This window comes from Rhinatrema bivittatum, chromosome 2, assembly GCF_901001135.1.
Source record: "Rhinatrema bivittatum chromosome 2, aRhiBiv1.1, whole genome shotgun sequence".
NCBI classification, from domain to species: Eukaryota; Metazoa; Chordata; class Amphibia; order Gymnophiona; family Rhinatrematidae; genus Rhinatrema; species Rhinatrema bivittatum.
In genome coordinates this window covers 638,453,743-638,471,314 of record NC_042616.1, presented here as the reverse complement: position 1 = coordinate 638,471,314, position 17,572 = coordinate 638,453,743, and the positions used below count along the sequence as shown (strand labels likewise).

The following is a 17,572-nucleotide window of genomic DNA, read 5'->3' as shown; positions in this document are numbered from 1 at the left end:
ATCAACTTCAACAACCTGGAGCAAATCTGCCAGGAAGAATGGGCAAAAATCACCCCCAAACAGTGTGCAAAGCTGCTAGAAACTTACCCCAACAGACTTATAGCTGTTATTGCAGAAAAAAGGTGATTCTACAAAGTCCTAGTCTGAGGGGCTTGAATACTTATGCAAGCAGCATTTTTCAGTTTTTATTTAACAAAACATTTAGAGAAATAATAAATTGTGACTTTAAGAGCATACTGGTTTGCAAGTTTTCAAAGTAATATACACAATGTCTCGAACAATCTGTCATTTGTAATCCACACCAATCTGATTTTTTTAGGGGTCAAATACTTTTGCAAACTGCTGTATATGCACAGAGCAATGACAACATACTACCAACAAAAATATACAAAAAATATCTACTTAAAAATTAGACAGGAAAAAGGAAGATAAAAGCTTTCTCCAAAAGTTTAAAGAAAGCAAGAGTACTCAATCTAAAGCTGAGTATTGAAACTTCAATGCTACTTCATCAGTCCTCCAGATAAACTATAGATATCAAGATACAACACTGGCAGAAATGAGGTGGCTGTTTCTCACTGTGCAAGTGAGCAATCTGGTGTGGCAGTGTTTCTCAATGCAATGAACGTTGGCTTTTCCCTGGCTGTGAAGATGAAGGTGGGGGATGTTGATATATCCCATTCGAATGCTGAGTTATTCTTGGACAACTTGATTGACAGTCCTAGCGAAACATGTTGGGTTACCTTGAAGAATTGATTCCTGTCTTCTACCAGTATTGTCTTAATATCTATAGTCTTCTGGAGGACTGATGGAGTAGTAGTAATGAAGATTTATTATTCAGCTTTAGATTGAGTACTCTTTCTGAAAAAAAAGGCTTTTTTTCCCTCCCCCTTTCTAACTTTTTTGAATTTTTTTTTATAGATGTCATTCTTCAGTGTGTATACATATTTTTGTTTGTATGTTTATATTTTTTTGACCTTCATTCAGTTAGTGTAAGTGATCTTTCATGTGTTTGCTTTGTGAGTCTTCAATGTTTTGTCTTTTGTGGTTTAATGCATATGATTTTTGTATTTAGTTATCTTGATATGTTTTGACATTTGAATAACTTTTTTTTGATAGGTAAAGCCATACACTAACTTATACAAAACTGTTTTTGTGAGTTCCTCACTAGCCATATCCCTTTTAAACTGTTATTTCACTTAAAGCTTTTGCTATTTTTGGCAGGACTTTGCATTGCAGCTTTTTCTGCATTAAAGGTTCTGAAATTTACCTGAAGTGTTTTGAGTTCAAGATTATATTTTACTCTTTTGACAGTATAGTAGCATGCTCTCCTTGTAGGTTTGAGACCAACAAGTATATTCTCATGAGACTTGTAGCTCTCTTCTGGATCAAGGCTACCATGATGCCTTTCCTCCAGTCTAACATTGATCCTCAACAGTTGAGAAACATTTGTGCTCCCAATGAATTATGATCTGTTTTGCCCCTCTCTGGTATCGGTACACTTTTTTATAGATTGTCTGCAAATGAATTATAAATTGTTTGGGCAGCAAGACTGTTCTCTGTGAAAGCTGGCTGTATTGGCACTCCAGTTCTTTGACTTTCCTCGGCCAGCAGCTCTTGACAGACTGCCAGGTTCCTTCACGGAGCAACTAGTACAAGAACCAACAAGAGGGAGAACTATTTATTTTAGACCTAGTCCTTACTGTTCTTAGTGGAACACAGAATTTTGTGTGAGAGGTACTGAGCCACTACTAGACAATAGTGAATCACAACATGTTCAAATTTGACTTAATAACTGGAGGGGAAGGCACTGAAGAAATCTACTGCAACAGCATTTAATTTTCAAAAAAAAGTGCCTATGATTAGGGAAAAATGAAAGGAACAATTACAAAAGATAAGTTTTTAAATCAGACATGGATTTAAAAAAAAAATCATTTCGCAGTATAGAAATATAATAGATATGCCATCTTACTAGACACTACTGGCATAATACCTTCATTACCTTTCTAATAATCACATGGCATCAACAGGTAAAGACCCACCCCTGTTTTATAGCACTTAGAAACAATTCATCAGATTTTACAGTGCCTCTGTTTGCGCTCCCCAGCAAGACATACAATTGTAGCAGATTTTGAAACTCTGAATTTTTTCCCAAGGAGAGCACACACACAAATTGAATAGTGTAGGAGAGATAATGAAGCCTTGGATTCCTCAACTCACTGAGTCTGAGGCAAATCTCCCCTGCCCCACCCTCCTGCTTTTTCTGCATTTTAAAAAAGGAGGCAAGCCATTGTGACACTATTCTACCAATCCCCAAGCTAGATAGACAATTAAGCAAAATGACATGATCTATTGTATCACATGGTGAATCTAAGAGGGTTAACAAATACAGCATTACCACTACTCAGATGTTAAGAATGGAAACCTAACTGTTGAAGTATACATTTATTTTTCAAGGCTATATAAAGAATTTAAGTCGGTTCAGCTAGCATCCGCAGTGATTAATCATTTCTAAATGACCTACATGTCCTAAATGATATTTAGTAATGTACTAAATGACCTATGTTTGTTTTATAGTAAACTCTGTGAAGAAGAGAGAGAAAAATGTGAGCAACTGTTAGAAAAAAGATTTGAAATGTACAGGAATGCCATTAAGCAACATGCATACCATTGTGCCATGGAAGACATTGAAGATAATTATGTGCCAGTAGAAGAATTCTTAGCTGAGCAAGAAAAGGTTAAGGTAATTAGAAACACAGTGGAAAATACATATATCTTCAGTTACAGAATTTATTACTGCTGGGCAGATGCAATGAGACTGAGTTCTTTAGTAACTACTGTAAAATGATCAGCAGTTGGTAGGATTAATCTCTCATGACTGAAATCAAATCACAACTGTTGATCATTTGCCTTGGCTAAGTCTCTTATCATGCCAACAGTCTGCTGCTTTCATTTTTGATACCCTTTGCTTGAACTCCTTGTATGGTCAACAAGTTGATCCCTCATAGGGTAGTTTCTCCAGATGGGTTAGTTTTGTGCAGAATGAAGCTTACTTGTAAGCCAGGATATATGGACACTGTCTCCACCTCTCAAATTTACTGTTAATGCTCGTTTTAATACATTGTGCCAAAAAGAGCTGCTTTCTGAAGTTCATAGGGTGTAATATGTGAAGGTGTGCTTGGAAGTTTAATCAGACTAGTGGTGTTCAATGCGGCTAGGACCATTCGTGTATCTTTCTATCAAATTTTCTTGGTCTCTGCATCCTTTGATATGTGTTCTTTTTTCTATTTATGTTGTACATAATAATCACTTGGCACTGAGATACTTCTGTTAGCAATGCCATTCTTGTGGTGGTGTTTACTACAATGTTCAGTTTTCTTGCATAGAATTTTATTTTGAATGGGAATGTCCTAGATTATTATAACTGGTCTCCCTATGTGCAGAAGGTGATGTTTTAGCTATAGCAGTTCCTCTTTCCATGCTTGGCGAGTGGCTCCCTTTTTTTGGAAATTAGCAAATAGACAAACTAGCACAACTACAGGTACCTTCTACCCCAGGGGTCTTCAACCTTCTGGCTCCCAAGCTGCATATGGTTCTTCAAGAACATATGTGGTAGCTCTTCAATTCCTTCACTTTTTCCTCTACTGTAGAAGAAATTAGAAGAAACATTACCTTTATACTAGCAACTGCGTCTTTAGTGTTGCTATCCTGTGAAGCACAAGCTGCCTGTGCACTTGGGCTACAGAGCAAAGTCCTGTGAGACTATTCACTAGTCAACAGGACTCTGATCTGATCAGCCTCTGTTTGTCCAGTAACTTATGCTTCACAGAGGTCTGCCATCAGATACAATTGTTAGGCAACCTATGAAAAGAAGAATTTGCTTCTGCTGCCACTAGGAAGAGCAGCTGACTACAGCAGCAATAGGGATGACTGCAGATCTTGCTGTGGGAGAAAGGGGCTGCTTTCTTCAACAGATTTGTGAGATTCATTTTATTCCCTCACATTTCTCTTATGGCAATCAAATGAGTTTCAAACACAGCAGGGCGTGTTAGCAGTAAAGCGGTCTATGGATCTACATCGTTAAGGTAATTGTGCCTACAAAGTTCATTAAGATTTTTAATTCTATAAAATTTGGAGAAGGCAGTCGTCAAGACTTAGAATAAAGTTTTATAGTCCAATTCAAGATGCAGAGTCAGTCCCCCAACATGATCTGTGTTTCGCAGGAAGCTGCATCGGAGGGGACTATTTTTTTACATGAAGTTCATGGTATACAATCTAGAATAAACAGATACTCAAAATTAGATACAGATCATACAAGAGTATAACACCAACCAGTGAAGATGACATATATTTAAATCGACATGACAATAGTTCAAAATGACTGACAAAAGAGAAATGCCAAAGGTAATATTTAAAACATAGGCTCCTTTTGGCGTGGTTTTCTATCAGGAGAAAGATACAGAAAGCAAAAAATAACAGAAGTTGCCAGTCAGAGCGAGAAAAATATGTTTACATAAAAGCAGAGCATTCGATTTCTTTAACCCTTGGAGAGTGAGAGGGTCCTTAATTCAAAGATCCAAAATGAACGTCTTATCAGTGGAGTAAAAAATAAATAAATCCCCCCCCCCCCCCCCCTCTCTTGTAGGATTGTGGATCATCAGCTTCAGTGACAAAATCTGTTCAGAAATGGTATGCTGTTTCTCTAGACAATGAGAAACCAGGGGTGCTTTGCTCTTTGACAGGCCCAAACAGGAGCAGTGCTAAATTCTAGTTTTGATCTTCTGGGTACTTTTGCCTACCTAAGTGAAGGTGCAAGGACAGGTAATTACATTGACTGACTGCTGTTCTTCTGGCATTTTCTGAGTGTTTGTTTGAGAATGTAACATTTGCCACTGTATGGATGTGGCAAAAATGTGATGGACTCTGACAAGGGCCAGGCAGCACACTGGCCACATGGAAAGTGTCCTTTACTATGGGGAGGGGGTGGGTGGGTCTGCAGGGGTGACATCACAGATTTGACGATGTTAATAGGTACCTTAAGCTCTTACGCCTTTGAAAAGCAAAATGTGGTAGCTCTTTAAAAAATAAATAAATAAATAAATAAAAATTGTAGGGTTTAAACCTGCCAGTGTAAGAACATAAGAAAATGCCATACTGGGTCAGACCAAGGGTCCATCAAGCCCAGCATCCTGTTTCCAACAGTGGCCAATCCAGGCCATAAGAACCTGACAAGTACCCAAAAACTAAGTCTATTCCATGTAACCATTGCTAATGGCAGTGGCTATTCTCTAAGTGAACTTAATAGCAGGTAATGGACTTCTCCTCCAAGAACTTATCCAATCCTTTTTTAAACACAGCTATACTAACTGCACGAACCACATTCTCTGGCAACAAATTCCAGAGTTTAATTGTGCGTTGAGTAAAAAAGAACTTTCTCCGATTAGTTTTAAATGTGCCCCATGCTAACTTCATGGAGTGTCCCCTAGTCCTTCTACTATCCGAAAGAGTAAATAACCGATTCACATCTACCCGTTCTAGACCTCTCATGATTTTAAACACCTCTATCATATCCCCCCTCAGTCGTCTCTTCTCCAAGCTGAAAAGTCCTAACCTCTTTAGTCTTTCCTCATAGGGGAGTTGTTCCATTCCCCTTATCATTTTGGTAGCCCTTCTCTGTACCTTCTCCATCGCAATTATATCTTTTTTGAGATGCGGCGACCAGAATTGTACACAGTATTCAAGGTGCGGTCTCACCATGGAGCGATACAGAGGCATTATGACATTTTCCGTTTTATTCATCATTCCTTTTCTAATAATTCCCAACATTCTGTTTGCTTTTTTGACTGCCGCAGCACACTGAACCGACGATTTCAATGTGTTATCCACTATGACACCTAGATCTCTTTCTTGGGTTGTAGCACCTAATATGGAACCCAACATCGTGTAATTATAGCATGGGTTATTTTTCCCTATATGCATCACCTTGCACTTATCCACATTAAATTTCATCTGCCATTTGGATGCCCAATTTTCCAGTCTCACAAGGTCTTCCTGCAATTTATCACAATCTGCTTGTGATTTAACTACTCTGCACAATTTTGTGTCATCTGCAAATTTGATTATCTCACTCGTCGTATTTCTTTCCAGATCATTTATAAATATATTGAACAGTAAGGGTCCCAATACAGATCCCAGGCACTCCACTGTCTGATGCTAGCACATACCTTATTCCGACCAGATTACTGAAGTAACACACAGGTCATTCTTGTGGAAGGTGCAACAGAGGTCTGATGTGGTTCACTGAAATAGACGCTTAGAGCCGTGGAGAAAAGCTTCTTTCTTAAATGCTACAAAATCATATGATGAATTATAGAGTGAGAGACTGGCAGAGTGCTATGCAAAGCACCACTATAGCTGAAGTTAGTATAGCTGTGTTTAAAAAAAGGATTTGATAAGTTCTTGGAGAAGTCATTACCTGCTATTAATTAAGTTGACTTACAGGCTGATACAGTACAGTGCACTCAGACTGTTAGCCTGCAATTGGACGCGCGTTTTCCCTTACCCCTTATTCAGTAAGGGGAAGAAAACGCGCGTCCAACCCGCGGCATCTAATAGGGCCCTCAACATTCAAATGCATGTTGAGGGCCCTATTAGGTATGCGTGCGCGATTCAGAAAGAAAAATGTGCAGCCAAGCCGCACATTTTACTTTCAGAAATTAGCGCCGACCTTTGGGTCGGCGCTAATTTCTTCCGGCACTGGAAAAGTGCACAGAAAAGCAGTAAAAACTGCTTTTCTGTGCACCCTCAGACTTAATATCATTTTGTGAGCGATATTGCGGACGGGATAGAAGGTAAGGTTTGTCTTTTTGCGGATGACACTAAGATCTGCAACAGAGTGGACACGCCGGAAGGAGTGGAGAGAATGAGACGGGATCTAAGGAAACTGGAAGAGTGGTCGAAGATATGGCAGCTGAAATTCAGTGCCAAGAAGTGCAAAGTCATGCATATGGGGAGTGGAAATCCGAATGAACTGTATTCGATGGGGGGGGGGAAAGGCTGTTGTGCACGGAGCAAGAGAGGGACCTTGGGGTGATAGTGTCTAATGATCTGAAGTCGGCAAAACATTGCGACAAGGCGATAGCTAAAGCCAGAAGAATGCTGGGCTGCATAGAGAGAGGAATATCGAGTAAGAAAAGGGAAGTGATTATTCCCTTGTACAGGTCCTTGGTGAGGCCTCACCTGGAGTACTGTGTTCAGTTCTGGAGACTGTATCTTCAAAGACAAAGATAAGATGGAGGCGGTACAGAGAAGGGCGACCAGGAAGGTGGAGGATCTTCATCGGATGACGTACGAGGAGAGATTGAAGAATCTAAATATGTACACCCTGGAGGAAAGGAGGAGCAGAGGTGACATGATACAGACTTTCAGATACTTGAAAGGTGTTAATGATCCAAAGACAACGACAAACCTTTTCCATAGGAAAAACATCAGCAGAACCAGGGGTCACGATTTGAAGCTCCAGGGAGGAAGATTCAGAACCAATGTCAGGAAGTATTTCTTCTCGGAGAGGGTGGTGGATGCCTGGAATGCCCTTCTGGAGGATGTGGTGAAGACCAGAACTGTGAAGGACTTCAAAGGGGCGTGGGATAAACACTGTGGATCCATAAAGTCAAGAGGCCGCCAATGAAGAGTGGGTGACTCGCCAGTATGATAGCTACTGCCTGGAGACAATACCCTTATTAAATAAACATACACATGCTTACTGTGACTCAAACATCGCTCTAAGCTTCAAAAACAAGAGGAAATGTGGAAAAAAGGATTCACACTCACAAAGAGGGAAGTAGCTGGCTTGTTACGGCGGTTACTACCCCAAATCAAATAGGTTAAAGCACCGTCCTTAAGTTTTTAACTTGTACACTCTATGGTAAAATTTTTTACCGGCCTATCTTCTTTCCAGCTTGTTACAAGCATCCAAGTTCTCTCCCCCTGTTGATTGTAACTTTGACTTATTCCTACTTATTGTTATCTTTCGTTTACGTGAATCTGTTACTCTAGTTTTTTTCCCTTGTTAAACTGTAAACCGATCTGATATGGTAAATTTACTATGAAGGTCGGTATAAAAAACTGTTAAATAAAATAAATAAGCCTGATACTTCACTTTCAATGCATATACAGCATAGTTCTCTGCTTCAACGGCAGGGGAGAAGAAAAGAGGGTTCGGCACTCACAAAGCGGGGAGTAGCTGGCTTGTTACGGCGGTTACTACCCCAAACCAAATGTGCCTGATACTTCACTTTCGATGCATATCCAGCATGGCTCTCTGCTTCAACAGCATGGGAGAAGACTGATACTTCACGCATATCCAGCATAGCTCTCTGCTTCAACGGCAGGGGAGAAGAAAAACAACCAATAAGGGCTGTATAACATAGTCTGGGTATAACAAATAAGCATGGGTGTAGCTTGCTTATTGCGGCAGCTACTACCCCTAACTAATCAAGCTAGATATTTCACTTGGATGCAGCTCCATCACTGCTATCTACATTAAAGGTGGGGGAGGAAGGGAAACAGAACCAAGAGCTAAGAGAAACAGATAAGTATGAGAGAGAAAATGTGTGAAGCTTGCTGGGCAGACTAGATGGGCCATTTGGTCTTCTTCTGCCGTCATTTCTATGTTTCTATATGCTGGCGTCTGTTCTTGAGCCCGCTGACAGCCAGGGCTCAAACTGGACGCCGGCAAAATTGAGCATCCGGTTTTCGGCCCGAAATCCGGATGCTCAATTTTGCCGGCGTCCAGTTTCCGAGCCCCTGGCTGTCAGCAGGCTCAAGAACAGATGCCAGCAAAATTGAGCGTCTGCTGTCAAACCCGCTGACAGCCGCTGCTCCTGTCCAAAAAGAGGCGCTAGTGTCCCTAGCGCCTCTTTTTACCGCCGGGCCTAATTTAAATAAATTAACTTACTGTATCGCGCGCACAGGAGAGCAGGCGCTCGCCCGCTCTCCCGCGTTTTTTACTGTATCGGCCCGTTAGAAAATAGCCACTGTTATTACTAGGAATGGTAACATGAAATAAACTTAGTTTTTGGGTACTTGCCAGGTTCTTATGGCCTAAATTGGCCACTGTTGGAAACGATGCTGGGCTTGATGGACCCTTGGTCTGACCCAGTATGGCATGTTCTTATGTTAAAATTCTCTGAAATTTCACTGATATGTGTGTTAGGATTTTACACTCATTTCTTTCCACCCCTAAACTAGGTTACACAATTGTCAAAATTTCTACGATTGGCTTTCTACTATAAACAATCTGAATGGCTGTATTTAGATTAGTTTTCATTCTGCATGTAAATTCATCCTTGCTTTATATGCAAATGGGCCTGCAACTAGTTACATTGGCAGCATGACCTTGTTGATTCTCAACACAGTTCCTATAGCCCAGTTTTTTTTTAATACAGCATTTCCTATTTAGCCTAAAGCATCTGTCTAGCAAATGCAAAGCACAAAACTGAAGCAGAAATATTATACAATACTTTTTAGCAATTATGAAGTTCTTATGATTAAAAATCAAAAAGCTTAGAAGAACACACAGATGAGATTAGGGCAAGAGAACATTGTAGAAATCTCATCTTTGTGTGACTTTCCTCACTCAGAATCACGTCAAATCTTCAGTGATGTGTACTGGGTATGTAAAACTGCCTCCAAAACCCTAGACCTGTTGCATACTTAGCCATTTTAAGAACATAAGAAATTGCCATGCTGGGTCAGACCAAGGGTCCATCAAGCCCAGCATCCTGTTTCCAACAGAGGCCAAACCAGGCCACAAGAACCTGGCAATTACCCAGACACTAAGAAGACCCCATGCTACTGATGCAATTAATAGCAGTGGCTATTCCCTAAGTCAACTTGATTAATAGCTATTAATGGACTTCTCCAAGAACTTATCCAAACCTTTTTTGAACTCAGCTGCACTAACCTCATCCTCTGGCAACAAATTCCAGAGCTTTATTGTGCGTTGAGTGAAAGAATTTTCTCAGATTAGTCTTAAATGTGCTACTTGCTAACTTCATGGAATGCCCCGAAGTCCTATTATTCGAAAGTGTAAATAAGTCACATCTACTTGTTCAAGACTTTTATCTTATCCCCTTCAGCCGTCTCTTCTCCAAGCTGAACAGCCCCAACCTCTTCAGCCTTTCCTCATAGGGGAGCTGTTCCATCCCCTTTATCATTTTGGTTGCCCTTTTCTGTACCTTCTCCATCGCAACTATATCTTTTTTTGAGATGCGGCGACCAGAATTGTACACAGTATTCAAGGTGCGGTCTCACCATGGAGCAATATAGAGGCATTATGACATTTTCCGTTCTATTAACCATTCCCTTCCTAATAATTCCTAACATTCTGTTTTGCTGCAGGACACTGAGCCAACGATTTTAAAGTATTATCCACTATGATGCCTAGATCTTTTTCCTGGGTGGTAGCTCCTAATATGCAACCTAACATCCCTATATGCAACACCTTGCACTTGTCCACATTAAATTTCGTCTGCCATTTGGATGCCCAATCTTCCAGTCTTGCAAGGTCCTCCTGTAATGTATCACAGTCTGCTTGTGATTTAACTACTCTGAATAATTTTGTATCCTCTGCAAATTTGATAACCTCACTCATTGTATTCCTTTCCAGATCATTTATATATATATTGAAAAGCACCGGTCCAAGTACAGATCCCTGAGGCACTCTACTGTTTACCCTTTTCCACTGAGAAAATTGACCATTTAATCCTACTCTGTTTCCTGTCTTTTAACCAGTTTGTAATCCACAAAAGGACATCTCCTCCTATCCCATGACTTTTTAGTTTTCATAGAAGCCTCTCATGAGGGACTTTGTCAAATGCCTTCTGAAAATCCAAATACACTACATCTACCAGTTCACCTTTATCCACATGTTTATTAACCCCTTCAAAAAAATGAAGCAGATTTGTTAGGCAAGACTTCCCTTGGGTAAATCCATGTTGACTGTGTTCCATTAAATCATGTCTTTCTATATGCTCTATGATTTTGATCTTGAGAATAGTTTCCACTATTTTTCCTGGCACTGAAGTCAGGCTCACTGGTCTATAGTTACCCGGATTGCCCCTGGAGCCTTTTTTTAAATATTGGAGTTACCTTAGCCATTGTATGGTGCATTATTTATCAATAAGAATACAACTAGTAGGTCTCAGACCTGCATGCCTACAGCCCACTCATGTTAACCTTCTGCCCACCAAAAAAATCAGTTCTGGCTATGCCACTGAATGTAGTGTATAAAGAGAAAAAAGGTAATATATCAGGTATATAAAGTAATTATTACCTCATAGCACACTCAAACGGGGGTCGCTTATGACATGACATAAAAATTGATAATTGAGGCTATATAAACATGCTTACTCAACCAAAAGGCTGCATTAAAGGTTCCAGGTGTAGAGGGTCAGTAAATATAAAACTATATTTTTCTGATGGGACACAAGGAATTTACACAGGTACTTAAGGAAAAAATTAGCACCTATAGCAAAAACTTTGATGTGAAAAAATTTTCCTACAAGACTCTGTAGGCCAAGAAACATTCATAAATACATAAATCTCTTGACCACAGAATAAGATACCTTTTTATTTTTATAAAAAAAAAATCAGATCCTTGTCCTGCTGTAATGAAAAGGTAACTAGAAGTGTGGCTCTTAAAGGAGTATTATCAATAGCAGATGCGAGGAATCCAGGGAGGGAAGGACTTTCTACACAAAATGAATCCATTACCCCCTCATGAGAAAATGTCACCCTTCTACTTTTAGGAAGATAATACATTATTGACAGAGCAGGACACTTATCTGAAGTAATAGACAATCTCTCTGTTATATATTTTATAAACAATTCAAATCATTGGAAAGAAAACACAAACTCTTCTGATCATGCCATTTTCAATATTTTCCAATTGTGTGGATATTCACCATCCTTTAAATGAACACCCTCAGCCGTTTGAAAGGAAACTATGAATTCAGATTAACAGATGAGGTATCGATAGCATTCTAGCAAAGTTCACGTTCCTGAAATTTGGATCTAGTCTCCATAGTAATTTTATTCAATGGTTGCACAGTAGCGGTTAATGCCTTGTCTTAGCTTTAGAGACTGCACACCAAATATCAGTCATAGTAATATTAGATGACTCTTCAGTATCCCCTGGATCAAAAGTGAGGGCTAATGTAGATGGTAGGGGTACCCTCAAAACTCCAGTATTCGTTCAGGAAAACCTTCCATGGCAGATGTATTTGGAATCGCACTCAGTTCAGTCACGAGGTCCAGAGATAAAGAAGATGAATCCACATCTAATTGAATCTTAGACTCGCTTAGTTCACCAGGAGTACCCTCTTCTCCTGAGATTCTAGTGAAAGCAGATGTAGCAGCATCTAAAACTGGCTGTGGAAGGGGTAAAGACATACATGGACTTAAGCAGGCTCCTGAATTTGACAACTCCCTATCTCTGTCCATAGTGGTATTACCAGGCAGCTGGTATACATGCTGATCCATCTGACCACAAATAGAAGCTGGAGAAAAATTGGGGGACTTGCCGCTTTTTTTTTTGCCTATTAGGATTCCCAATCCAAAGGAAAATCAGGTAAAAGGAGGAGGCCCCTTTTGGCATGTGGCTTCAGCAGCCTGCCAATGGTTTCCCACTGTAACCAGCCAGATCTTATAGGCCCAGGGTAGCAGGAAAATGACAAGGCCACTCGCGCTCCTGCAATGTGGAGGGGGGAGGGCAGACACCACCTCCACGATCTCATTGACTCTCCTCCTCCTGACCATCAACCCCCGGCTTGGCCCATGGCTCTGCTTTTTTAAAATTACAAATGTGTTCATATACACACGAGCAGATCATGACCAGAAGGATATGCTGCTGTGTCTGTCAATGTAGCTGATGGGTGAAGATGAGCAGGCGGGCCCCAGAGTAAGAGAATTCAGTAAGTTGCCTGCTCACCACATCACATATAGATTTTTAAGCTGGGGATGTGCTACATTCATATTTTTATTTTAAAAAGTGAAAAAAATCTAAATTAAATACAAGCCTAAAAACATATGGGCGAAGCTAGAATAGGAAGAAATAGAGCCAAGAAACTAAAGTTATGCTGTGGGATTTAGTTAGCCCTGGTGAGCTGAGAGATTAATTTATATCAGCTACATTTGGATGCATGGGGATGTGCTAATTCTGCAGTAACATTTAGTATGTTTTTAGCTAGAAAAATATTAGGATTGTAACAATGCACGAAAGTCAGGATATTAAATGTTAAGTCAAAACTAATTGCAGTTTTGATGTCATTACAAGTGGTTATGTAACATCCCACATTTTGCAGAGGTTAGGATATTGTGCTTCATAATTTGAAGACCATCTGTCATGACAAATGAGGTCAAAAGGATATGTATATGGGGCCCCTATGCCATAAAGTGTATAGGATTTTTTTTTACTTCAAAAGAGGTTTATAGTAAGTGTTTTTTTTAATCTTAACGAAAGATCTGCAGAGCCTAAAGCAGTGTAACATCTGCTAGAGGTGCACAGGGTGTGCAGAGTACAAAGTTATACTGGAGCATTCCAGGGCCATAAGGTCATCTTTTGGTCAGAGGGTGTTACGTGCCCTATTTGACTGACAATGGGGTACAGCCCATAGAGGCTCTGGAGAAGTAATAGCCCTGACTTTACTGGTTCTGGGGCAGCTTTGGATTTGGAAGGACAAAGGTTGGAGCTGTGATCCTCCCCCCACCAAGATTACAGAAAGGGCAGTAGCTGGAGTGGGTAGAGATTTCCACACCCCCCCCCCCCCCCAAAAAAAAAAAAAATGTCCAGAGACCCAAGAAAAAGAAACTGAGGGTTTGCAATACAGCCTGGAAGTTAAAAATAAATAAATAAAACCTGTGCTTAACTGCCACAGGCCATCTGCCTGGATCAGGAAGACAAACTGCTCCCAGCAGTGGCTTGTTACAGGGCTCTGTGGTCTGCTGCCCCAGAGGGAATCACTCCTTGAGCTGAACAGTACTGACAGGCCGATACAGAAAAACACGCGGGAGAGCTGGCAAGCGCCCGCACGATTCAGGAGGGTGTGCATTCTTGTTGCATTCTTGTTGCATTATGATGCTCACGCCCATGGGCTCCCAATGTTACCCTAAGCAGCCCCAAGCGTTTGTTCTATTTTACTTCATTGCTACCCTTGTTCCTTTGTAATCCCTCCCCCATACCTGTTCATTGTAATTTCCACACTATAGTTTTGCTGTAACTTGATATGATGTCCCCACTAATATCGGTATAGAAAAGCCTGTAAATAAAATATGCAAATTAGGGCCTGCGGTAAAAGAAGGCGCTAGGGACACTAGCGTGTCTCTAGCACCTCCTTTTTGACAGGAGCGGCGGCTGTCAGCGAGTTTGACAGCAGACGCTCAATTTTGCCGGCGTCTGTTCTCAAACCCGCTGACAACCACGGGTTCGGAAAATGGACGCCGGCAAAATAGAGCGTCTGTCTTCTGACCTGCAGGCCGACTTTTAAATTTATTTTTTTTTTTAACTTTTGGGGCCTCTGACTTAATATTGCTATGATATTAAGTTGGAGGATGTACAGAAAAGCTTTTTTTTTTTTTTTTTTTTTTTTTGCTTTTCTGTACACTTCCCCGGCGCCGGCAGAAATTAAAATGTGCGGCTTGGCTGCACATTTTACTTTCTGTATCATGCGGGAATAATTAATAGGGCCATCAACATGCATTTGCATGTTGTGGGCGCTATTAGTTTTGGGGGGTTGGAAGCACGTTTTCGACACGCTATTATAAGGGTAAAGCTAGTGCATCAAACGCGCGTCCAAACCTGGGCTGTGAGTGAGTAACTAGATTAATAGCTGATGGAAAAAGAGGACAAGGATAAATTTTGGAAATTACTGAGGAAAGAAAAGATAGAAAGTAGAAGGTACATTATGTTGCTGCAAGAAGTAACTGCATTGGAGGAGGAAGAGTTAGAAGTGAGAGGAGATGTGAACTTTTCTGGAACTTTGTTTTTTTCTGCATCTACTTGAGTTTTGTCATGTTTTTTTCTCTGAAGATTCTATAGTAAAACTATTATTTTGGAACACAAACTGTGTCTGGACATTGATTTGTTTGTGTGAAGTATCCTCAGCCTAGTACTGGCCCTGCAGGTTATCCTGCTCCCAGCTCATTCCCTAAAACTTGATCCCAAAGCTGGGAAGTTGACCCCAGAGGTACAGGGGCTTACATATAACACACCAAATAAGTTAATTGGGAAAACCTCCTGGTTTTGTAATGTCATGTAAGTTTTAGTTTGACTTCATTCCATTTATGGCTGGTCTGTCTTTTCATAGCGGTTCAAGTGTAATTAACCAGAATACAAATATGTGCAAATTTGTGGTGTACGGAGTTAGGATACTACATAAACATAGCATAAAAAGATCATAAACCTACCTAGTCTGTCCAGCCACACAACTGCTCAGTTCTACAATCCCTATATCAAGATTGGCGATAAGTAAAATCAGATTCGGACATTACTTGAATTTTCACAACTTATATGAAATCTCAATTTTCTAACTCTTGAGTATCCTTGTATTATATGTATATGTGTGTATATATATATTTATATATTTTTTTGTTTTGTTTTTTTTGTTTTATAACTTACTTCAGGCCCCCAGGCTGAAGTAAGTTGCACGTGCCGGCTGACGTCCGGCATGCAAGTATTCGGGACAGTGATCAATGGCATTGTCCTGGTCTGTCCCTATGAAGAGGCCTGACAGTTATGCGCGTACCGGGGTTTATGCGTGTGGCCGGGCCTCTCTGAAAATTTGCCCGGTGAGCGCAAGGCCCAGCCACTCGCATAAACAGCTGGATTTTCACGTATAGGGCTTTTAAAATCTACCCATATGTTTTCAGTTGGCTCAAATCTGGCTGAAGAGCCATGCTTTTAGTTGGTGCTGAAAGTCCAAGTAATCATTATTTGCAGATAGAGGAGAAATGAGTTCCACAAATCTAGTGCAGAACTTCTGAAGATTCTAGACCTTGATTTCTTTCAAATGGTGTTTCTCGAGGGCCAGAATGGCCAGTTGGTTTTTGGCTTGATTGTAGATCAGGGCTGGATTTAGGCATTGGCAGGGGCGGATTGGCCTATCCGGGGATCGGGCATCCCCCGGTGGGCCGGTCGCTCTAGTCACGTGGCCTGCCACCGCGCTCTGGGCCGGCCTGGGTGGTGAATCCCCAGGCCGGTGGTCATCGGGAATTCGCCCCTGGGCATAAGCAACATAGGTATGTACCTAGGGCATCAAATTCTGAAGATGCCCAGAAACTAGGACTTCCCCCTACTGCTCTTTGACTTCCAGTGGCAAAATCCTCCATCCTTGGTCCTCTGCCTTAGGGCACAATTTAAGATTAAGCCTTTTTTTTTCTTTGTTTTTTAGGATGATGCCCTCTGATATTCTCAGAAAGATAAGTGGGATCAATGCTCTTCAGAACGTTGAGCATGATGGATAGAATTTTGACACACAGAGCAGTTAGAAGCCAGTGGGGGGTGCCGGGGATTGTTCTGGTGGAAGTTTTAGAGTACCAGTAGTTTATTCATTTTGTCATTTTAGGCAGTCGTATATAGATGGTGTCACAATAGTCCAAAGGTGTGGGTACAATAACATGACTGTGTTCAGATCAGTTGGCTGCAGAAAGGAGGGGGTAATCTGACCTCTGGGTAAGGTTTTAAGGGGGCAGTTTTACATGCACAGAGGTATGACGGCACAGTACACATCAGTGAAGATTTTGTGATTTGGAGTGATAAATGGTAGACAAAGATGAGATTTGTACACTGTACTCTCGACCTAGCTTGAATCTCATCTTTGTCTACCATTTATCACTCCAAATCACAAAATCTTCACTGATGTGTACTGTGCCGTTCATACTTCTGTGCATGTAAAACCGCCCACCACCACCAAAACCTCACCCCGTGTTACTGGTTGCCCCTCTTACAAAGATATAAGGTTCTACTTATATCAGTGCCTTATAAAGAGCAGTCTTGCTCGAGTTCTCTCTCGCAATTGCCCAAAATGCAATAAAAGCTTCTCTGAAAATATCGCAGGTGTGATAAATTTAATGTGCGTTGCGGTAAAACGGCTATGCGATGAGGTACCCGGAAAATTACCCTAACCATTCCCCCCTTTTTCTTTTTTTTATCACAGGCGCTATTTTCTCTATTTATAGCGATTTGATTAATTTAGGGGTTAGCTACTAAGATGATGAGAATTGTGAAAGCATTTTTAAAGCAAACTTTATAGATAAAACTATCTTAGGAAACTGTCTGTTAATCAAGTTATAAGTAAAGCTGCATATGCATGCAGTTGAGAGAGAAAATAGTAAACAGAATTTTTTCTTCTTAGTCTTTGAGATGTAAGCGGAACAGTTTATTCATGAATAAAATGCTGCTTGTATACATTTATTTGGATTTATTATTTGCCTTTTTTAATAAGAAATTCACCCAAGGCAGGATACAACATACTAGAAAGGTAAAGTAGAGAGCTGTGTGGGTATAGCAGCTTAATTC

The 17,572-nt window shown here is 40.6% G+C and overlaps 1 protein-coding gene across 2 annotated transcripts in view; it reads left to right on the top strand.

Moving 5' to 3' along the window:
• The window catches only part of LOC115085370 (kinesin-like protein KIF20A), a 128,848-nt gene that overhangs the window by 99,366 nt on the left and 11,910 nt on the right, over window positions 1-17,572 (top strand). For both annotated transcript variants that reach the window (XM_029591304.1, XM_029591305.1), the window contains exon 15: window positions 2,575-2,740. In XM_029591304.1, the coding sequence (XP_029447164.1) occupies window positions 2,575-2,740 (166 nt within the window). The remainder of the gene's footprint in view (window positions 1-2,574; window positions 2,741-17,572) is intronic.